This window comes from Haliotis rubra, unplaced genomic scaffold (assembly GCF_003918875.1).
Source record: "Haliotis rubra isolate DU_JTF1 unplaced genomic scaffold, ASM391887v1 Scf397, whole genome shotgun sequence".
Taxonomy (NCBI): Eukaryota; Metazoa; Mollusca; class Gastropoda; order Lepetellida; family Haliotidae; genus Haliotis; species Haliotis rubra.
The window spans coordinates 894,491-918,074 of NW_025767076.1; the positions used below are offsets into that span (position 1 = coordinate 894,491).

At 43.3% G+C, this 23,584-nt stretch overlaps 1 protein-coding gene across 1 annotated transcript in view; it reads left to right on the forward strand.

The window, feature by feature from the left end:
• Positions 1–23,584, forward strand: part of LOC124286957 (beta-ureidopropionase-like) — a 41,394-nt gene continuing 17,810 nt past the window's right edge. The window contains exons 1-5 of the mRNA XM_046723414.1: positions 1–150; positions 8,677–8,848; positions 21,074–21,161; positions 21,829–21,923; positions 22,260–22,344. Of these exons, the coding sequence (XP_046579370.1) occupies positions 50–150; positions 8,677–8,848; positions 21,074–21,161; positions 21,829–21,923; positions 22,260–22,344 (541 nt within the window). The 5' untranslated portion in view covers positions 1–49. The remainder of the gene's footprint in view (positions 151–8,676; positions 8,849–21,073; positions 21,162–21,828; positions 21,924–22,259; positions 22,345–23,584) is intronic.

Genomic DNA, 23,584 nt, shown 5'->3' on the forward strand with positions numbered 1-23,584 from the left:
ATCCAACCCCCTACGACAACGTAAACTCGTCCACTACTGAACTGCCAACATGTCAGCTGAAACGGAAAATGTGGAAAAGTTGCTTGACAAATATTTACCGCCAGCAGAGTTGTCAGAAGTAAAGCGACTTCTATATGGAAGGCAATTAAGGTAATCTTTCCAATACACTGATCTAAACCTGTTGACGTTAAGCAATAAACATTTTGTCGAAGACAATAAGTAATTCGTGTTATATGTCAATGGTGTATTCGAGTACCATGTATCTTCTTTGTTTAGAAACGTGTTCACTCTCATGGAAAGTTTAGAGATGTTTAAAAAAAAATTAAAATATGACTGAACTGATCCAATTCAAGTAGAGATGTGTTATGTTTGTTTTGTTTTGTTGGTTACATTGTTCTTGTAAATAGTCAGTGAAAATACGCCCACAGAAATGAAAATAGAACACTCTTGAAACAAGTTCAAACCTTTTTTGTACCTCCTGAAACTACACTATTTACTACTTTAACAGTTTTACCCACCAAGTGTGGATTAAGTCCATTTTACATGTGAACTGTTATTTCTAATCAACAAAGGTGCTTTATGACAACGTTTCTATTCTGAAATCCCATATTGGGATGTTCAAAACATTAGCACATGTTGCCATCTGATAACTACACTATTAACATCTAACATTCACTGTGCATGTAAAATCAATATGTTGATGTTCATTTTAAAGGTCATTGTGTGAGTTTAGGGTCACTGTTTTTCTACTGTGTTTACTCAAAAAATTCTCCAGTTCGGGTGTGTTTAACCAGAGACCATATAATAGAAATTATATGGTCTCTGGTTTAACTTTTACTGAAATTACCAGGGCTAGTTAAAGCATCACTTCAGCTTTTGTTAATGGATACTATTCTTAAACATTTAGCTGTTTCCTAAGTGAAGGATTGGCCTGCTATACAAGCCTACAGTATCATACAGTATCATACATAACCCCTGTGCTGTTCACAGGTATGGTGGTCAATGGTGAGGTCTGTCTCAGAATCACAGCTAGATATGCTGAACTGAATTGTTTGGAGCACCTTTAGAATACTTCTTCTGATAATGTCAGTGGACCTTCCATAGCAGGGTCCCGGGCGGTGGGGTAGCCTTATGGTTAATGTGTTCGTTAGTCTGGGTTCAATTCACCACATGGGTACAATGTGTGAAGCTCATTTCTGGTGTCCCGAGCCGTGATATTGCTGGAATATGGCTGGCTAAAATGTACATTATATATATTATTATAACCTATTTATATAGCACCGAGTTCCAGCTCGGCTGCTCACAGGCGCTTTGTTTTTCACTCGAACATAGGATGTCAATCTCAACGGCACTTCGTATTATCAATCTCAACTCCCTGGGGAGCATACAACTCTTGCAGCCACTAGGCGCACAAAGTTATTGTGGCTTCTCCATCTTTACAAGGTACCCAATCACAGCTGGGTGGACTGGGACACATAGCCACAGTACTTTGTCCAAGTTCACTGCACATTGCTTTCCCTGCAACTAGGTGTTTGCAAGTATTCATGTGGCCATTCATTTGTGGGTTCGGTTGAGTGCACAGGGTTGTGTACTGTACACTTGGGGTTGTAACAACACTGAAAGATTCTGCACACAAAGTTGACTCCAAGGTTTTTACACCCAGTCACAGGTGGGTTCGATCCCGGCACCTCAAGCTCACTGGATTACTAGCCTGGCGTCTTAGACATCTCGCCCAACACGCCCCCTAAAAGTGGCGTAAAACCACTCACTCACTCATAGCAGTTTTACCTGAACTCTGACACTCATTATTTTAGATGCATGTATTAAATTCCCTCGTCTTGCATACACTGATGTTGACTGAAGCTTTATCTGTCCTCAAACATGAAGATCAGAAGCAATGTTTGCTTTGTCAGAGAGAAATTAGAACACTGGCGTCTTGTAGTCTTAACCTGGCTTTAAGATATATATCATATATGACATCCACCGAGGGCCGGGCACTCATGACCCCCTGACCTGACCAGTCCCAGCCCGAGTATCTGTGTCAGATTATTACAGATATTAGTACAGGGCAGTACTAGGTTGGAAGATAGTCTCAGCAATATTCATTCATATCATCATGTTTTAAGTGCATATACTGGAGTTAACCTATGTAAATGATTAACAAATGTCAAGCTTGACCAGTGTTATATTTTTATGGAGCCACCTGTCAGACTACCATTGTAATCAGTTCCTGGAGACTTATCCAGTGTTATCATCTTATCATTAATGCTATATTTCTGTTAATACTTATTGTTATTTGGGTCAGTGTCAAATTACTTCACTTGTGATCTCTGATTGCTTGACATCAAATGTGACTTTTCCACACATACAAAATGCCCAGTCTTACAGAGATGTGATACACTGAGGAGGCATACATACATGTTCTTAATGTATATATTAGACCGCCTCCGTGGTTTAGTGGTTAGAGCGTCCACCAGGAGAGCGGAAGCTCGCAGGTTTGATCCCTGGCTGCGTCATACCAAAAGACGTTAAAATATGGTACTTGTTGGTCCCTGGCTGGAGCTTGACATTAATGGGTATGACAAGGACTGGTCGGCTTGGAGTCAGTATAATGTGTCTGAATGGGGTATTCATACTTAACTGCGGCATGGTATCTCAGTGGACTAGCACTATAAAACCAGCTTAAGTCTGGGCTAATGCAAGCAGCCGCACATACACATACACAAGCATGCACGTCGTCATATGAGCGAAATATTCTAAGTACGACATTAAACCCCATTTCACCTCACCTAATGTATATATATTAAATCCCATTTCACCTCACCTATTGTATATATTAAACCCCATTTCACCTCACTTAATGTATATATTAAACCCCATTTCACTTCACCTAATGTATATATTAAGCCCCATTTCACCTCACCTAATCTATATATTAAACCCCATTTCACCTCACCTAATGTATATATTAAACCCCATTTCACCTCACCTAATGTATGTATTAAAGGAAGAACATAAAGATACATGCGAGGGTGTTTTATTCCTGGTGCAATAATGGTTGCATCAGTGTTTGCTATGACACAGAAAACCTGCATAGTTGATGCACAGATTATCTCAATTACGCAATTGATCAAATATAAGGTTGTCATGACAACAAATGCATAACACTCCTTTGCCGTGAAATTAAACTTTATCCATTTAAACACTTGTTTGATGCACAAATTATCTCAAATACGCAGTGAATTTAGAAGCTTGCTTCATTGTTGACGCAATGCTACTGCCCCCCTTAGTTCAGATAATCTAACCTTGTAATTTGCTGTTGTTTAAAACTACTTAGTTTAATGTTTGAGAGTTAACTGCCCAGTGTTGATTAAATACCTAACCTGCCTTGCCTTGCTTTTTGTCGTTATTAAACAATCATATTTGATGTCTTGATGAAAGTTCCAAACTGAAGTTGACTCCCAAAAACATGTCCATGACTCCCTCTCATGACACCAGGGAGTCATGATGACTCATCAATTTTTTATGCCTTGGGCAAACACTGTTGCATATTTAATTTCTTTCAACCTATGAGTGTATATGTGTCGTGTATAGGGGTGAAACGCTACACTCTTACCATGGTAAGGTACGTATTTCGGTACAAGGCCGTCGGTTCGGTCTGTTTCGGTTCGGTATATGAGAACTTATTTCCATCTGTCTGGCCAAGAAATGCATAGATTTTGACAAAATGATTCGATTTCTAGACATTTTAGAATTTTTTGTAAAAGGTTAATAAATGATGGTACGAAAACCGAAAATACAGAAATTTGGGATTGCATTACGGTATACCGAACCGAAGGCAAAATACCGCGGTTCTACTAATACCGTGGTATACCGTTTCACCCCTAGTGGTGTATTTGGTCGTAAGGATGGATAAGATTATATATTTGAATAAACTTAACTTCAGTCCAGTGATGATGGTGCAGTGATTTGGAGAGCGTGCACAGTGACATCACATGGCAATTTATCAAATATGAGGTTGTCATGATAAGAAATGCACAACACTCCTTTGCCGTGAAATTAATCTTTATCCATTTAAACACTTGTTTAACTTATTATCATCAAGAACTTTATGAAAAACAGAAATCTAGGGGGAAAAAATGAGAAAGTTTAGTTTAGTTTGACTCTTTTAGTCATTTTACAGTCTTTTTGTCATTAATTGTCAAGTTCACAAATCAAGTCTTTCAGGTCTGTTCCTGGTTGGATAAGGTCGTTCCCTTTGATCTTGTCCACCAAGAGGTTTAGGTGCATCACTCTCATAGTAACTGTTGCTTGCAAAACTAGATTTGGCAGCATTCTGGTTTGCACATAAGCATTTTCAGGAGCACAAAATAGATGTGCCTATGGCTTGGATAGATGTCAACCATGATGCTCACTGGACCGTATCTCTACATAATAGTTGCACAATCACATCCGTCTGGTCTTCTGAATTATCTCACAGCAACACTTGAAAGCTGTCGCTATACATCAGTTACATTCTCCCGTCGGCTAGTGTATTAGACGAGTGTGTACTTGTCTCTTCATCAGTAGGTCACAAGGTGTTCTACCTGTCAGAGTGAGTAACTTTCTGTATCAGATGAGATGATCAGTTGCATTTGAGGTGTTCAGATGTTGCCTTAAGAATTGCACTAGGTGTTCATCTGCTGTATGTGAGGGTGACGTGGAGGACTTGGTTTCTGCACAACACCATTCTTCATGAGAAAGTTCTTCATTTCCTCAGAATCAAACTGAGGCCCGTTGTATGACACTAACTTCTGGAGAATGCCATGCGTTGCTAACCCAGGTCGGAAAACATCAAACGTCTTTGCCGTTATCGTGGAGTTCATGGAGTATACCTCAGGATGTTTTGAAAATGCAACCACCTTCACAAAAATGTTCTGTCCATTGAACTCTGGGAAGTCCATATGTAGACGTTTCCATGGCGTTGAAAATGTCCATCGTGTTCTGGGGCAGTGTTTGGCATACTTGTTGTTGTAATACAGCTTGAGCATATACTTTCTCACCATACTTTCTCACTATCTAAAGATGGCCACCATAGATAGCTTCGGGACAGTTCTTTCATTTGCATGCAGCTCATTCAACTTTCTTTGTCTTGACATGGGAGGTATTATACTGCTTGTCCTTCACTACCTGTTCTTCATGTCACCTCAGAAAGAAATGTTTTTCATCTGGTGGTTCAACCTGTCTAGGCCATTCCTGAGAAATCATGAATCCGTGACAGTGTTGGATCCTTTCGTGTAGCGTTGCATACTTTGCCAGTATTTACAGGGAAATCATCATCACTTCACTTTCCATAGATTCATCAACATTTTCCACAGCATGTGGGTAGATTAGAACAGTATTGGCCTGTTCTTCAGACTTCTGAAACTCAATGTCGTAGGTGTTGGCAGCTGAGATTAGCACACATCGTTGCATTCTTGCTACTGCTAGTGTTGGTACTTATTTCGTGGGATTCAAGATGACGATCAGTTACAAGAATGAGCTGTTGTCCGTACAAGTATTCGTGGAATGTTTTCATGACAAATATTAAGGCTGAGGCCTCTTTCTCAATTTGAATTGAGAGTCTGCAGCACATATGTGAGAAATTGTGGCATCTAATCCGTAATTAATGCATCACATGCTTATTTGATTGGTTTGTTCAGATCAACGTGTGTCAGCACAACAGCAGAAATAAGTCTACGTTTTGCTTCATCAAAGAATGGTTACCCTCTTCTGACCATGTTTACTTCACACTGGTTTTCAACAGGCTTACAAGTTGTCAATGACTCTGGGATTATACCAGATCATTCCAAGAAATGATCTCAACTGGATCTGGACGTTGGTCCAGGCACTTTAATAACATCCTTGATCTGCTGGATAAATAAGATTGAACCGCTTGATCATACCTGATTGACCCGCTTGATAATACCTGATTGACCCGCTTGATCATACCTGATTGACCCGCTTGATCATACCTGATTGACCCGCTTGATAATACCTGATTGACCCGCTTGATCATACCTGATTGACCCGCTTGATAATGCCTGATTGACCCGCTTGATCATACCTGATTGACCCGCTTGATCATACCTGATTGACCCGCTTGATAATACCTGATTGATCCACTTGATAATACCTGATTGACCCGCTTGATCATACCTGATTGACCCGCTTGATAATACCTGATTGATCCACTTGATAATACCTGTTTCACCTGCTTGATAATACCTGATTGACCCGCTTGATAATACCTGATTGACCCGCTTGATCATACCTGATTGACCTGCTTGATCATACCTGATTGACCTGCTTGATCATACCTGATTGACCTGCTTGATCATACCTGATTGACCCGCTTGATCATACCTGATTGACCCGCTTGATAATACCTGATTGACCCGCTTGATAATACCTGATTGAGCAGCTTGATCATACCTGATTGACCTGTTTGATCATACCTGATTGACCCGCTTGATAATACCTGATTGACCCGCTTGATAATACCTGATTGACCTGCTTGATCATACCTGATTGACCCGCTTGATAATACCTGATTGATCCACTTGATAATACCTGATTGACCCGCTTGATAATACCTGATTGACCGGCTTGATCATACCTGATTGACCCGCTTGATCACACCTGATTGACCCGCTTGATAATACCTGATTGATCCACTTGATAATACCTGATTGACCGGCTTGATAATACCTGATTGATCCACTTGATCATACCTGATTGACCGGCTTGATAATACCTGATTGAGCAGCTTGATAATACCTGATTGACCTGTTTGATAATACCTGATTGAGCAGCTTGATAATACCTGATTGACCCGCTTGATAATACCTGATTGACCCACTTGATAATGCCTGATTGATCCGTTTTTGGTGCACACTAATAAACATACGTATCAGGTGGTTGTTGTAAAGTGCAGGTGTACTGAGTGACTATTTTCCTGTTTCAGGTGGTTGTTGTAAAGTTCAGGTGTACTGAGTGACTATTTTCCTGTTTCAGGTGGTGGTTCTAAAATGCAGGTGTACTTGGTGACTATTTTCCTGTTTCAGATGGTTGTTGTAAAGTGCAGTTGTACTGAGTGACTATTTTCCTGTTTCAGGTGGTTGTTGTAAAGTGCAGGTGTACTGAGTGACTATTCTCCTGTTTCAGGTGGTTGTTGTAAAGTGCAGGTGTACTGGGTGACTATTTTCCTGTTTCAGGTGGTTGTTGTAAAGTACAGGTGTACTGGGTGACTATTTTCCTGTTTCAGGTGGTTGTTGTTGTAAAGTGCAGGGTGTTGTACTGTACTGGTGTACTGAGGTGACTATTTTCCTGTTGGTTGTTGTGGTTGTTGTACTGGAGTGACAGGTGTACTGAGTGACTATTTTCCTGTTTCAGGTGGTTGTTGTAAAGTGCAGGTGTACTGAGTGACTATTTTCCTGTTTCAGGTGGTTGTTGTAAAGTGCAGGTGTACTGGGTGACTATTTTCCTGTTTCAGGTGGTTGTTGTAAAGTGCAGGTGTACTGAGTGACTATTTTCCTGTTTCAGGTGGTTGTTGTAAAGTGCAGGTGTACTGAGTGACTATTTTCCTGTTTCAGGTGGTTGTTGTAAAGTGCAGGTGTACTGAGTGACTATTTTCCTGTTTCAGGTGGTTGTTGTAAAGTGCAGGTGTACTGAGTGACTATTTTCCTGTTTCAGGTGGTTGTTGTAAAGTGCAGGTGTAGAGTGCTATTTTCTCCTGTTTCAGGTGGTTGTTGTAAAGTGCAGGTGTACTGAGTGACTATTTTCCCTGTTTCAGGTGGTTGTTGTAAAAGTGCAGGTGTACTGGGTGACTATTTTCCTGTTTCAGGTGGTTGTTGTAAAGTGCAGGTGTACTGAGTGACTATTTTCCTGTTTCAGGTGGTTGTTGTAAAGTGCAGGTGTACTGAGTGACTATTTTCCTGTTTCAGGTGGTTGTTGTAAAGTGCAGGTGTACTGAGTGACTATTTTCCTGTTTCAGGTGGTTGTTGTAAAGTGCAGGTGTACTGTTTCAGGTGGTTGTTGTAAAGTACAGGTATTTTCCTGGTTATTTTCCTGTTTCAGGTGGTTGTTGTAAAGTGCAGGTGTACTGAGTGACTATTTTCCTGTTTCAGGTGGTTGTTGTAAAGTGCAGGTGTACTGGGTGACTATTTTCCTGTTTCAGGTGGTTGTTGTAAAGTGCAGGTGTACTGAGTGACTATTTTCCCTTTCAGTTTCCAGGTGGTTGTTGTAAATTTTCCTGTTTCAGGTGTACTGGTGCAGGTGACTATTTTCCTGTTTCAGGTGGTTGTTGTAAAGTGCAGGTGTACTGAGTGACTATTTTCCTGTTTCAGGTGGTTGTTGTAAAGTGCAGGTGTACTGAGTGACTATTTTCCTGTTTCAGGTGGTTGTTGAGTGACTATTTTCCTGCAGTTGTAAAGTAGGTGTACTGGGTGACTATTTTCCTGTTTCAGGTGGTTGTTGTAAAGTTGGGTGACTATTTTCCTGTTTCAGGTGGTTGTTGTAAAGTGCAGGTGTACTGAGTGACTATTTTCCTGTTTCAGGTGGTTGTTGTAAAGTGCAGGTGTACTGAGTGACTATTTTCCTGTTTCAGGTGGTTGTTGTAAAGTGCAGGTGTACTGAGTGACTATTTTCCTGTTTCAGGAGTCTTGACATCCCTGCTGCTGCTGCCTCTCTGGCAGAGGAGAAGGACTTCGAGTTACAGGGGTATGCATTTGATGCGGCTGAAGAGAGTACCCGACCTCCACGGATAGTCAGGGTCGGAGCTGTTCAAAACCAGATCGTGTTACCAACCACAGCACCTGTACCAGAGCAGGTTTGTAGACAAAGAAATGTCTTGTTGAAATGTTTTGTTGGTGTTCCTGAACACTCAGCTCTTGCCCCAGTGTGTGAAATGTGTTTAGTGACATTCCCAAGACCAGTCTCAGGCAGCAGCTTCAGGAGTGATACAACCAGCTCCCTCTGTGTCATCACTCACTCAGCCCACAGATGGGTGATAGTTCTATACCTGCCAGATAGGTGATAGTTCTATACCTGCCAGATAGGTGATAGTTCTATACCTGCCAGATAGGTGATAGTTCTATACCTGCCAGATAGGTGATAGTTCTATACCTGCCAGATAGGTGATAGCTCTATACCTGCCAGATAGGTGATAGTTCTATACCTGCCAGATAGGTGATAGTTCTATACCTGCCAGATAGGTGATAGTTCTATACCTGCCAGATAGGTGATAGCTCTATACCTGCCAGATAGGTGATAGCTCTATACCTGCCAGATAGGTGATAGCTCTATACCTGCCATACCTGCCAGATAGGTGATAGTTCTATACCTGCCAGATAGGTGATAGTTCTTCACCTGCCAGATAGGTGATAGTTCTATACCGTCCAGATAGGTGATAGTTCTATACCTGCCAGATAGGTGATAGTTCTGTACCTGCCAGATAGGTGATAGCTCTATACCTGCCAGATAGGTGATAGTTCTATACCTGCCAGATAGGTGATAGCTCTATACCTGCCAGATAGGTGATAGCTCTATACCTGCCAGATAGGTGATAGTTCTATACCTGCCAGATAGGTGATAGCTCTATACCTGCCAGATAGGTGATAGCTCTATACCTGCCAGTTAGGTGATAGTTCTCGTGGATCGTAGTGTAGTGGCTGGTGTCTCTGTAGTGGATGCTACTGTAGTGACAGGTGTCTCTGTAGTAGATGGTAGTGTAGTGGCTGGTGTCTCTGTAGTAGATGCTACTGTAGTGGCTGGTGTCTCTGTAGTGGATGGTAGTGTAGTGGCTGGTGTCTCTGTAGTGAATGGTAGTGTAGTGGCAGGTGTCTCTGTAGTGAATGGTTGTGTAGTGGCTGGTGTCTCTGTAGTGGATGGTAGTGTAGTGACAGGTGTCTCTGTAGTGGCTGGTAGTGTAGTGGCTGGTGTCTCTGTAGTGGATGGTAGTGTAGAGGCTGGTGTCTCTGTAGTAGATGGTAGTGTAGTGGCTGGTGTCTCTGTAGTGGATGGTAGTGTAGTGGCTGGTGTCTCTGTAGTGGATGGTAGTGTAGTGACTGGTGTCTCTGTAGTGGCTGGTAGTGTAGTGGCTGGTGTCTCTGTCTGGATGGTAGTGTAGAGGCTGGTGGTATGTACATGGTGTAGTGGCTGGTGTCTCTGTAGTGGCTGGTAGTGTAGTGGCTGGTGTCTCTGTAGTGGATGGTAGTGTAGTGGCTGGTGTCTCTGTAGAAGATGGTAGTGTAGTGGCTGGTGTCTCTGTAGTGGCTGGTAGTGTAGTGGCTGGTGTCTCTGTAGTGGATGGTAGTGTAGTGACAGGTGTCTCTGTAGTGGATGGTAGTGTAGTGACAGGTGTCTCTGTAGTGGATGGTAGTGTAGTGACAGGTGTCTCTGTAGTGGCTGGTAGTGTAGTGGCTGGTGTCTCTGTAGTGGCTGGTAGTGTAGTGGCTGGTGTCTCTGTAGAGGATGGTAGTGTAGTGGCTGGTGTCTCTGTAGTGGATGGTAGTGTATTGGCTGGTGTCTCTGTAGAGGATGGTAGTGTATTGGCTGGTGTCTCTGTAGTGTCTCTATGGTAGTTATAGTGGCTGGTGTCTCTGTAGTGGATGGTAGTGTATTGGCTGGTGTCTCGGTGGTAGAGGATGGTAGTGTATTGGCTGGTGTCTCTGTAGTAGATGGTAGTGTAGTGACTGGTGTCTCTGTAGTGGCTGGTAGTGTAGTGGCTGGTGTCTCTGTAGATGGTAGTGGTAGTGGCTGGTGTTTCCTATAGTGGAGTGTAGTGTATTGGCTGGTGTCTCTGTAGTAGATGGTAAAGTGTAGTGGCTGTGTCTCTGTAGTAGATGGTTTGTGTAGTGGCTGGTGTCTCTGTAGTGGATGGTAGTGTAGTGACAGGTGTCTCTGTAGTGGCTGGTAGTGTAGTGGCTGGTGTCCTGTAGTGGATGGTAGTGTAGAGGCTGGTGTCTCTGTAGTACATGGTAGTGTAGTGGCTGGTGTCTCTGTAGTGGATGGTAGTGTAGTGGCTGGTGTCTCTGTAGTGGATGGTAGTGTAGTGGCTGGTGTCTCTGTAGAAGATGGTAGTGTAGTGGCTGGTGTCTGTACTGGATGGTAGTGTAGAGGCTGGTGTCTGTAGTGGATGGAAGTGTAGTGGCTGGTGTCTCTGTAGTGGATGGTAGTGTATTGGCTGGTGTCTCTGTAGTGGCTGGTAGTGTAGTGGCTGGTGTCTCTGTAGTGGATGGTAGTGTAGTGACAGGTGTCTCTGTAGTGGATGGTAGTGTAGTGACAGGTGTCTCTGTAGTGGATGGTAGTGTAGTGACAGGTGTCTCTGTAGTGGCTGGTAGTGTAGTGGCTGGTGTCTCTGTAGTGGCTGGTAGTGTAGTGGCTGGTGTCTCTGTAGAGGATGGTAGTGTAGTGGCTGGTGTCTCTGTAGTGGATGGTAGTGTAGTGGCTGGTGTCTCTGTAGAGGATGGTAGTGTATTGGCTGGTGTCTCTGTAGAGGATGGTAGTGTATTGGCTGGTGTCTCTGTAGTGGATGGTAGTGTAGTGGCTGGTGTCTCTGCAGAGGATGGTAGTGTATTGGCTGGTGTCTCTGTAGAGGATGGTAGTGTATTGGCTGGTGTCTCTGTAGTGGATGGTAGTGTAGTGGCTGGTGTCTCTGCAGAGTGGTAGTGTATTGGCTGGTGTCTGTGTAGAGGATGGTAGTGTATTGGCTGGTGTCTGTAGCTGGTAGTGTAGTGGCTGGTGTCTCTGTAGTAGATGGTAGTGTAGTGGCTGGTGTCTCTGTAGTGGATGGTAGTGTAGTGGCTGGTGTCTCTGTAGGGGATGGTAGTGTAGAGACTGGTGTCTCTGTAGTAGATGGTAGTGTAGTGGCTGGTGTCTCTGTAGTAGATGGTAGTGTATTGGCTGGTGTCTCTGTAGAGTATGGAAGTGTATTGGCTGGTGTCTCTGTAGTGGATGGTAGTGTAGTGGCTGGTGTCTCTGTAGAGGATGGTAGTGTAGTGGCTGGTGTCTCTGTAGTGGATGGTAGTGTATTGGCTGGTGTCTCTGTAGTGGATGGTAGTGTAGTGGCTGGTGTCTCTGTAGTAGATGGTAGTGTAGTGGCTGGTGTCTCTGTAGTGAATGGTTGTGTAGTGGCTGGTGTCTCTGTAGAGGATGGTAGTGTAGTGACAGGTGTCTCTGTAGTGGCTGGTAGTGTAGTGGCTGGTGTCTCTGTAGTGGATGGTAGTGTAGAGGCTGGTGTCTCTGTAGTACATGGTAGTGTAGTGGCTGGTGTCTCTGTAGTGGATGGTAGTGTAGTGGCTGGTGTCTCTGTAGTGGATGGTGTCTCTGTAGAAGATGGTAGTGTAGTGGCTGGTGTCTGTACTGGATGGTAGTGTAGAGGCTGGTGTCTCTGTAGTGGATGGAAGTGTAGTGGCTGGTGTCTCTGTAGAGGATGGTAGTGTATTGGCTGGTGTCTCTGTAGTGGCTGGTAGTGTAGTGGCTGGTGTCTCTGTAGTGGATGGTAGTGTAGTGACAGGTGTCTCTGTAGTGGATGGTAGTGTAGTGACAGGTGTCTCTGTAGTGGATGGTAGTGTAGTGACAGGTGTCTCTGTAGTGGCTGGTAGTGTAGTGGCTGGTGTCTCTGTAGTGGCTGGTAGTGTAGTGGCTGGTGTCTCTGTAGAGGATGGTAGTGTAGTGGCTGGTGTCTCTGTAGTGGATGGTAGTGTATTGGCTGGTGTCTCTGTAGAGGATGGTAGTGTATTGGCTGGTGTCTCTGTAGAGGATGGTAGTGTATTGGCTGGTGTCTCTGTAGTGGATGGTAGTGTAGTGGCTGGTGTCTCTGCAGAGGATGGTAGTGTATTGGCTGGTGTCTCTGTAGAGGATGGTAGTGTATTGGCTGGTGTCTCTGTAGTGGCTGGTAGTGTAGTGGCTGGTGTCTCTGTAGTAGATGGTAGTGTAGTGGCTGGTGTCTCTGTAGTGGATGGTAGTGTAGTGGCTGGTGTCTCTGTAGGGGATGGTAGTGTAGAGACTGGTGTCTCTGTAGTAGATGGTAGTGTATTGGCTGGTGTCTCTGTAGTGGATGGTAGTGTATTGGCTGGTGTCTCTGTAGAGGATGGTAGTGTATTGGCTGGTGTCTCTGTAGTGGATGGTAGTGTAGTGGCTGGTGTCTCTGTAGAGGATGGTAGTGTAGTGGCTGGTGTCTCTGTAGTGGATGGTAGTGTATTGGCTGGTGTCTCTGTAGTGGATGGTAGTGTAGTGGCTGGTGTCTCTGTAGAGGATGGTAGTGTAGTGGCTGGTGTCTCTGTAGTGGATGGTAGTGTATTGGCTGGTGTCTCTGTAGATGGATGGTAGTGTAGTGGCTGGTGTCTCTGTAGTGGATGGTAGTGTAGTGGCTGGTGTCTCTGTAGTGGATGGTAGTGTAGTGGCTGGTGTCTCTGTAGTGGATGGTAGTGTAGTGGCTGGTGTCTCTGTAGTAGATGGTAGTGTAGTGGCTGGTGTCTCTGTAGTGGATGGTAGTGTAGTGGCTGGTGTCTCTGTAGTGGATGTAGTGGTGTCTCTGTAGAGACTGTAGAGTGTGTCTTTGTAGAGGATGGTAGTGTAGAGACTGGTGTCTCTGTAGTAGATGGTAGTGTATTGGCTGGTGTCTCTGTAGAGTATGGTAGTGTATTGGCTGGTGTCTCTGTAGTGGATGGTAGTGTAGTGGCTGGTGTCTCTGTACTGGATGGTAGTGTATTGACAGGTGTCTCTGTACTGGATGGTAGTGTATTGGCTGGTGTCTCTGTAGTGGATGGTAGTGTATTGACAGGTGTCTCTGTAGTGGATGGTAGTGTATTGACAGGTGTCTCTGTACTGGATGGTAGTGTAGTGACAGGTGTCTCTGTAGTACATGGTAGTGTAGTGGCTGGTGTCTCTGTACTGGATGGTAGTGTAGTGGCTGGTGTCTCTGTAGTACATGGTATTGTAGTGGCTGGTGTCTCTGTAGTACATGGTAGTGTATTGGCTGGTGTCTCTGTAGTGGATGGTAGTGTAGTGACAGCCGCTCTGTACTGGATGGTAGTTTAGTGGCTGGTGTCTCTGTAGTACATGGTAGTGTAGTGGCTGGTGTCTCTGTAGTACATGGTAGTGTAGTGGCTGGTGTCTCTGTAGAGGATGGTAGTGTATTGGCTGGTGTCTCTGTAGTGGATGGTGGTGTAGTGACAGGTGTCTCTGTACTGGATGGTGTGTATTGACAGGTGTCTCTGTAGTGGATGGTAGTGTATTGGCTGGTGTCTCTGTAGAGGATGGTAGTGTATTGACAGGTGTCTCTGTAGTGGATGGTAGTGTAGTGACAGGTGTCTCTGTAGTGGATGGTATTGTATTGACAGGTGTCTCTGTAGTGGATGGTAGTGTATTGACAGGTGTCTCTGTAGTGGATGGTAGTGTATTGACAGGTGTCTCTGTAGTGGATGGTAGTGTAGTGACAGGTGTCTCTGTACTGGATGGTATTGTATTGACAGGTGTCTCTGTAGTGGATTGTAGTGTAGTGGCTGGTGTCTCTGTAGTAAATGGTAGTGTACAGTCCGTTTGAGTCAGAAACGGACCGATGAATTGCAAATTTTATAAGTGTACAAAATTGCCACATAAATATAAATAGTACACATGTTTATCATTTACTAATACCCAACAGCTTTCTTATATTTGAAAATTTTCCGGACTCCACCAAAAAAGTTGTTTAAGAAACCATCATCATTGAAAACGCAAAAGTTGTTATCTGTCGCGGCGGGGTTTAAACCGCAGAAACGGAACAGCCAGTCATGGCGGGGGCATCTCAAAATCTATTCCTTGAGACCTGGCGGCTCCTCGTCTGTCGTAGTGTCATAGTCACGACTTAAAGGGATGACAAGTGGTGCCACAGTTGCCTGTTGTAAGCCATCCCGAGACCAGTAACCTTGTTGAATGACGTTAGCTACCTTGTTGACACAGTTTTGCCAAGTTTCAGTCGTGATTTTGTTAAGGGATGCCTTAACCAAAACCTCTACGTCACGTAATCTAAAAGTTGTGTTTGATCTGGCAACATCTCCTTTGACAATACCCCATATCGTGATAGGGTGGAAGTCGCAGAATATCGTGGCCTTTACTTTTTATGTAACTGTCAACTTTGTAGAAAGGTTCACCTTTGTCGGTTTTTATGATCTCATATAGCTGAGGCTTCGTTGCCTTTGGAGGCCGTGCGATCTGAAATTTGTCGAGCCATGATATCATATCACCTTTTCGACTGTTCGATGTCGGGGCTTTTCTGTCGGGGTCCTGCACGCTGTGGTATGGGGCATTGTCCATTACGATAAAAACTGCACCATTCATCTTGGAATGGTAGTCTCTGTTATCTGTGGACTTTGCCCTGAATACCAAGTCACAGCTTGGGAGAAAGCCTTTGCTGGAGCAACCAGCATTGAGAATGATTAGTCTCTCTCCTTTCCCTAGAGGCAGCTTTCTACGTGACCCCTTATCACCCCCATCGGGTACCCACTGACTGCTGGCAGTGTGCGAGGCATTGACCCAGGTCTCGTCCAAGTACACTGGCTCGAACCCTTCCTCGCGCTTCTTCTTTATAACCCTGAGAAATAATTTCTCAAGCGAACGATATCAGGGCGTTCACAGAGTACTGACCTATTCTCCCCCGAACTTTTCTTATAACGATACGCGAAACAGTGTAAGAGTCGCCAGAGTGTGTACTTTGATACTCTGAGGTTGTGTTCTTGCTTCAAATGCTTTTTTAAAATTTTCAGCGACATGTATTTGTTTTCAGAATAGAGCTTGTTGATAGGCTGCTTTACAAGGTTCTTTTGAAAGTTGTCCACATGTTTAAATTTGTCTGATTTTGACACGACCCCTACCTGCTTCGCATCACCCTCACAATGTTTGTGTTCCAGAACATTTGTCAGTACCCTTGCTGATACTGCTAAAGCTTTTGCTGCCCGCAAGTTGTATGCCTTTGCCAGACTACAACTGCCATAAACAAGACATATTGAACATACGCACAGACAGCCTTCTAAGAAGGACAAGTTGTATGCCTTTGCCAGACTACAACTGCCATAAACAAGACGTGTTGAACATACGCACAGACAGCCTTCTAAAAGGACAAATTGTATGCCTTTGCCAGACTACAACTGCCATAAACAAGACGTGTTGAACATGCGCAGAGAGAGCCTTCTAAGAAGGACAAGTTGTATGCCTTTGCCAGACTACAACTGCCATAAACAAGACATGTTGAACATACGCACAGACAGCCTTCTAAGAAGGACAAATTGTATGCCTTTGCCAGACTACAACTGCCATAAACAAGACATATTGAACATGCTCAGAGACAGCCTTCTAAGAAGGACAAGTTGTATGCCTTTGCCAGACTACAACTGCCATAAACAAGACATGTTGAACATACGCACAGACAGCCTTCTAAGAAGGACAAATTGTATGACTTTGCCAGACTACAACTGCCATAAACAAGACATGTTGAACATAATGCACAGACAGCCTTCTAGACAAATTGTATGCCTTTGCCAGACTTCAACTGCCATAAACAAGACATGTTGAACATAATGCGACAGACAGCCTTCTAAGAAGGACAAGTTGTATGCCTTTGCCAGACTACAACTGCCATAAACAAGACATGTTGAACACACGCGCAGACAGCCTTCTAAGAAGGACAAATTGTATGCCTTTGCCAGACTACAACTGCCATAAACAGGACATATTGAACATACGCGCAGACAGCCTTCTAAGAAGGACAAATTCGATGTCTTTGCCAGACTACAACTGCCATAAACAAGACGTGTTGAACATCTTGGCGCAGACAGCCTTCTAAGAAGGACAAATTGTATGCCTTTGCCAGACTACAACTGCCATAAACAAGACGCGGTTGAACATACGATTGACAGCCTTCTAAGAAGGACAAATTGTATGCCTTTGCCAGACTTCAACTGCCATAAACAAGACATATTGAACATACGCACAGACAGCCTTCTAAGGAGGACAAATTGTATGCCTTTGCCAGACTACAACTGCCATAAACAAGATGTGTTGAACATATGCGCAGACAGCCTTCTAAGAAGGACAAATTGTATGCCTTTGCCAGACTACAACTGCCATAAACAAGATGTGTTGAACATATGCGCAGACAGCCTTCTAAGAAGGACAAATTCGATGTCTTTGCCAGACTACAACTGCCATAAACAAGACGTATTGAACATGCGCACAGACAGCCTTCTAAGAAGGACAAATTGTATGCCTTTGCCAGACTACAACTGCCATAAACAAGACGTGTTGAACATATCGGACAGACAGCCTTCTAAGAAGGACAAATTGTATGCCTTTGCCAGACTACAACTGCCATAAACAAGACATATTGAACATACGCACAGACAGCCTTCTAAGGAGGACAAATTGTATGCCTTTGCCAGACTACAACTGCCATAAACAAGATGTGTTGAACATATGCGCAGACAGCCTTCTAAGAAGGACAAATTGTATGCCTTTGCCAGACTACAACTGCCATAAACAAGATGTGTTGAACATATGCGCAGACAGCCTTCTAAGAAGGACAAATTCGATGTCTTTGCCAGACTACAACTGCCATAAACAAGACATATTGAACATTTGCCAGACTACAACTGCCATAAACAAGACATGTTGAACATGAGCACAGACAGCCTTCTAAGAAGGACAAGTTGTATGCCTTTGCCAGACTACAACTGCCATAAACAAGACATGTTGAACATACGCACAGACAGCCTTCTAAGAAGGACAAATTGTATGCCTTTGCCAGACTTCAACTGCCATAAACAAGACATGTTGAACATACGCGCAGACAGCCTTCTAAGAAGGACAAGTTGTATGCCTTTGCCAGACTAAAACTGCCATAAACAAGACATATTGAACATACGCACAGACAGCCTTCTAAGAAGGACAAATTGTATGCCTTTGCCAGACTTCAACTGCCATAAACAAGACATGTTGAACATACGCGCAGACAGCCTTCTAAGAAGGACAAGTTGTATGCCTTTGCCAGACTACAACTGCCATAAACAAGACATATTGAACATGCGCAGAGACAGCCTTCTAAGAAGGACAAATTGTATGCCTTTGCCAGACTACAACTGCCATAAACAAGACATGTTGAACATACGCGCAGACAGCCTTCTAAGAAGGACAAATTGTATGCCTTTGCCAGACTACAACTGCCATAAACAAGACATGTTGAACATACGCGCAGACAGCCTTCTAAGAAGGACAAATTCGATGTCTTTGCCAGACTACAACTGCCATAAACAAGACATGTTGAACGTACGCGCAGACAGCCTTCTAAGAAGGACAAGTTGTATGCCTTTGCCAGACTACAACTGCCATAAACAAGACATGTTGAACATACGCACAGACAGCCTTCTAAGAAGGACATATTGTATGCCTTTGCCAGACTACAACTGCCATAAACAAGACATATTGAACATACGCGCAGACAGCCTTCTAAGGAGGACAAATTGTATGCCTTTGCCAGACTACAACTGCCATAAACAAGACATATTGAACATACGCACAGACAGCCTTCTAAGAAGGACAAGTTGTATGCCTTTGCCAGACTACAACTGCCATAAACAAGATGTGTTGAACATACGCACAGACAGCCTTCTAAGAAGGACAAATTGTATGCCTTTGCCAGACTACAACTGCCATAAACAAGACGTGTTGAACATACGAACAGACAGCCTTCTAAGAAGGACAAGTTGTATGCCTTTGCCAGACTACAACTGCCATAAACAAGACATGTTGAACATACGCACAGACAGCCTTCTAAGAAGGACAAATTGTATGCCTTTGCCAGACTACAACTGCCATAAACAAGACGTGTTGAACATACGAACAGACAGCCTTCTAAGAAGGACAAGTTGTATGCCTTTGCCAGACTACAACTGCCATAAACAAGACATATTGAACATGTGCGCAGACAGCCTTCTAAGGACAACATTTTATGTTGTCTCCTGGCGAGAGATATTGGAATGTTGTATTTTTCCCTGCCCTTTAAGCACAGAATTGCTGTAGGTTGATAATGATACTGTGGTAACAGCTAGTTGTATATAGTTGACAGCAAGGAGGACTTTTGTTGAAGTTTTAGTGTTATTGTGATTGCAGCCACAAGTACAGGATTTGATGCAGTCGGGGAAGTAGTTTTAGAATTACAAATGTATAAATAATGATAACTATTGTTCAATTTCTCGTCACTAAAACAAGAAACCTGGGTCTATGCTTAACAAAAGGATTGATTCGACCATCTTCCTTAAAGATATTATGGTTGGTTGCAACTCCTTCCATACCCAGTCTTGGACATCTCAATTGTCAGAGAGTTGTCTTCTTATTCTCCAGTTAAGACAAGAGATTGATCCTTGTAGTATTCTAGGGACCCTTTAGTTGTGAGTTTATCTTGCAGGATACTCTTTATTTCTCCCATGGTTTGGCTGCAGATCAAATGGATTTTGCTTTGGAATTAATTAGATCAATATCTGATTGTAGGTTTACAGTGGCATACTACAATGTTCTTGATTTTATACTCATTTTGAACAAGGACTTGAAATTATAACTGTATGTCCTGAAATAGCCCTGACCCTTACCACTAATGACAGAAACAGCTGTGACAATCATCCGTGTAATGTCAAGGTCATGTCATCAGAATATTCACACTGAGGAGAAAGGTTTTACTTCTGCTCCTATTTCCATTTGGTCTTGTCTGGTTTGGATTTGCTGTATCCCAGTTTTTGTCAAAGTTTATGGACATGTGTTGAGGAGAGTATATGAACATTGTTTGTTGAGCCAAGAGGAATCACTGTTTATCTCCCTCAAGGAAATTCATGTCATAGACATTCATTCACATTTGAGTTTTGAGTTGGTTGTCTTCTTTGTTACCCATAATGATTTATTGCAAACAGGTCCAGATCCCATCAATAACGACCTTTTACATTTTTCGTGGCTGTTCCCCAAACATAAGGAGCAGTTGCAAGTGACCTTGAGAAGTCACTTTGGATTGGGGGAAATTAACTGACGCTCAACATTCACAAAAGCAACCTTCTGGATCTTACATATCTGTTGTGTATGATTCATTAGCGTAAACAAGCACAAGTTAAAAGTTATTTATTTAACATCAGCAAGAGTGACATTGTCGGTTGAAATGGGTGACTTGTTTTGACATATTTCTACAGCTGCTCAGTAAGCCTGTTCTTTTAAGAACAAATAAATGAAAAAATAATACCTGCAACCAATGAAAAGCCAAGTTATTTCTTGAAAAACTCTAATTGCCATGGGCATTACAGAATGTTTAATACCCTCTCTCCAGCTTGCAGACCGCCTCCGTGGTGTAGTGGTTAGAGCGTCCGCCCGGAGAGCGGAAGGTCGCGTGTTCGGTCCCCGACTGCATCATATCAAAAGACGTTAAAATATGGTACTTGTGGGCCCTGCCTGGCTCTCGGCATTAATGGGTACAACAAGGACTGGTCGGCTCAGAGTCAGTATAATGTGTCTGAGTGGGGTATTCATCCTTCACTGCGGCATGGTATCTCAGTGGGCTAGCACTATAAAACCAGCTTAAGTCTGGGCTAGTACAAGCAGCCGCACATACACATACACACGCATGCACGTCGTCATATGAGCGAAATATTCTCAAGCACGACGTTAAACCCAATTTCACCTCACCTCACCTCTCCAGCTTGCCTTATGGGTAAGAAAAATATGGTAAACTAGATCTGCTTAATTTGAGGGCATTCAGAAAGAGGTAGGAATGGATGTGATTCTGTTTTTGCATGATTAGTGATAGTTTGTCTGTTGTGTAAAAGCCCATTTATTGTGCCTCACACCAAATGAAAACAGTAGATTCTGAGTAAGAGAGGTAACATGAAATAACTGAGATTGACTTTGGTGCTAAGCCTTCTCTTCTGTTATATAATTGTTATTGTTACAGTGAGTAACACATTAGTTATCATAAAAACATGTCTGTGTGGTGTTAGACCAATCTATTGTACTAAACATTTAGCATGGCATGATGTTGTCCTTTCAGAGAGATGCCCTCATAAAGAGGATCTGTGACATAGCTGAGGCTGCTGCCCTGTGTGGAGTGAACATCCTGTGTTTCCAGGAGGCTTGGAGTAAGTATGATTCTCTGAGGCTGAGGCTGAGGCTGAGGCCCTGTGTGGAGTGAACATCCTGTGTTTCCAGAAGCTTGGCATAAGTCTGACTGACTGACTGAGTTTGGTTTTACACCGCTTTTAGCAATATTCCAGCAACATCACGGCGGGGGACACCAGAAATGGGCTTCACACATTGTACCCATGTGGGGATTCGAACCCGGGTCTTCGGCGTGACGATCCAATGCTTTAACCATTAGGCTACCCCACCGCCCCCTTGGCATAAGTATGATTCTCTGAGGCTGCTGCCCTGTGTGAAGTGAACATCCTGTGTTTCCAGGAGGCCAGGAGTAAGTATGATTCTCTGAGGCATAGGCTGAGGCTGAGGCCCTGTGTGAAGTGAACATCCTGTGTTTCCAGGAGGCCAGGAGTAAGTATGATTCTCTGAGGCTGAGGCTGAGGCTGAGGCCCTGTGTGGAGTGAACATCCAGTGTTTCCAGAAGCTTGGCGTAAGTATGATTCTCTGAGGCTGAGGCCCTGTGTGGAGTGAACACCCTGTGTTTCCAGAAGCTTGGCGTAAGTATGATTCTCTGAGGCTGAGGCCCTGTGTGGAGTGAACACCCAGTCTTCCCAGCCTGAGCTTAGACCATGTACAACGTTTTTATTTTAAATTTGTTCTTCCTGTCAGATATGCCATTTGCCTTCTGCACCAGAGAGAAATCCCCATGGTGCGAGTTTGCTGAGTCAGCAGAAAATGGACCTACAGTGAAAGCGATGCAAGAAGTGAGTGAGCAACCCCATGTATATGTTTGTGTGTATTGTTGCTAAGGTGTGTACTGATAGTACACAAGTAAACTGACAACACATGGATATAAAGCATAAATAATTAAAAAACAGAACACATGACTAGAGAACCGTAGGCTTCCTTGATTAATCAGAGAGTAGGTTTATATCATTTCTTCTACAGTAACAATATATGCATGTTTGTGTTTAGGATCATTCAAACTAAACTGTTTCCATAACAGTCTCTTATTGAAGATAATTTAGTAGCTCCTCATCATTTGCCACAGCATGTAGAACATTTGCACATTGAACACTGACATTTGTTGTGTTGTCCAGCTGTGCAAGAAGCACAACATGGTTGTAGTGAGCTCCATCTTGGAACGGGACGAGGCCCATGGCGAAATCCTGGCCAACACCACAGGTACGTCGAGTGATGATTTCACCCAGTAGCTACATGTATGGACATTATGACCACTGAAAGGACTCAAGTAATCTGCAACTTGAGCCATTTGTCTGAAACCCAAGTAAAATTTGGTTCTGTGTGGTAAGCTAAGGGCCCATATTGTAACACTAGCTGAAGTCTTCCAGCAATGTGGTTAAGGGCTAGTGGACACAGAAATGGCACTGACTGCTCACTCGTGCAGAGGGGAGCTGAAGCTTTACGATGGCCTGTAGGGTCATAACGTGACATGGATTTAGTTACACTAGTTACTAGAAGTAAACAGAACTTTCGTGATCGTAAGAGTAACTTGACACAATCCATATTGTCTGTCATTCTATTGGTAACAACATATTTAATCTATCCTCCAAACATGAACAATGTCAGCAAGACAATTCTCACTCTCTCTGAAACCTAATGTTATAAAGGTAATGCTATTTTTGAGGGCATTATCATTTGCAGAAGCCCGAGGTCTTCTATTAACTGCCCGACGAAGGAGGCAGAGGTTTCTGCAAATGATAATGCCTCCAAAAATAGCATTACCGTTATTATTGCTAAAATACATGGAATTTGTGTTGAAAAGAAAAAGGAAACAATGAAGCAATTTGACTGTAAGTTTACTCAAAACCATCTTCTGATGGGGTTGACTGACAGAATACAATTATGTCATCGAACAATTCAAGTGACGTCACAACAGAATGTGACGATATTCGACCTTGGCCTTTGACAAGACCATTGCCTGCAACATGTCAAGCTATGTTTCGACACAACTTCAGTTTTCAGTGTTCGGTTTTGGTCCAACAAGAACGTTAATATGCTGTAAGCCATTAAAAACGCAATTTGACATCCATATTTTCTTTACTGACACTAATTTCAACATATATAAACCTAACTGGCAGATATGTTTTAAGTGAAGATCTGTGAATAATTTCATCTGAAAATGTCCAGTCAACAACAACATCAGTGATAGCTGTTGGATGGTCTGCAGCCTCTGATGGTCTGTGGTCTGATCATGACACCCCCGCTCCAAAACGATCATGTTCAAGGACACAGTTTGGCGCAAGTCTTTCTCCTTTACGTCGATAAATCTGTTGAAGTCCATATGCAAAGGATAAGTTAAACCTGAATTCATCTGAAAAAATGACATCTGGCCATGTCCTGTTGCCAAGATTGGCCCCATTTGCTGCTGATCGCTGTCTGGCAAGTCTGTGGCGATGCAATA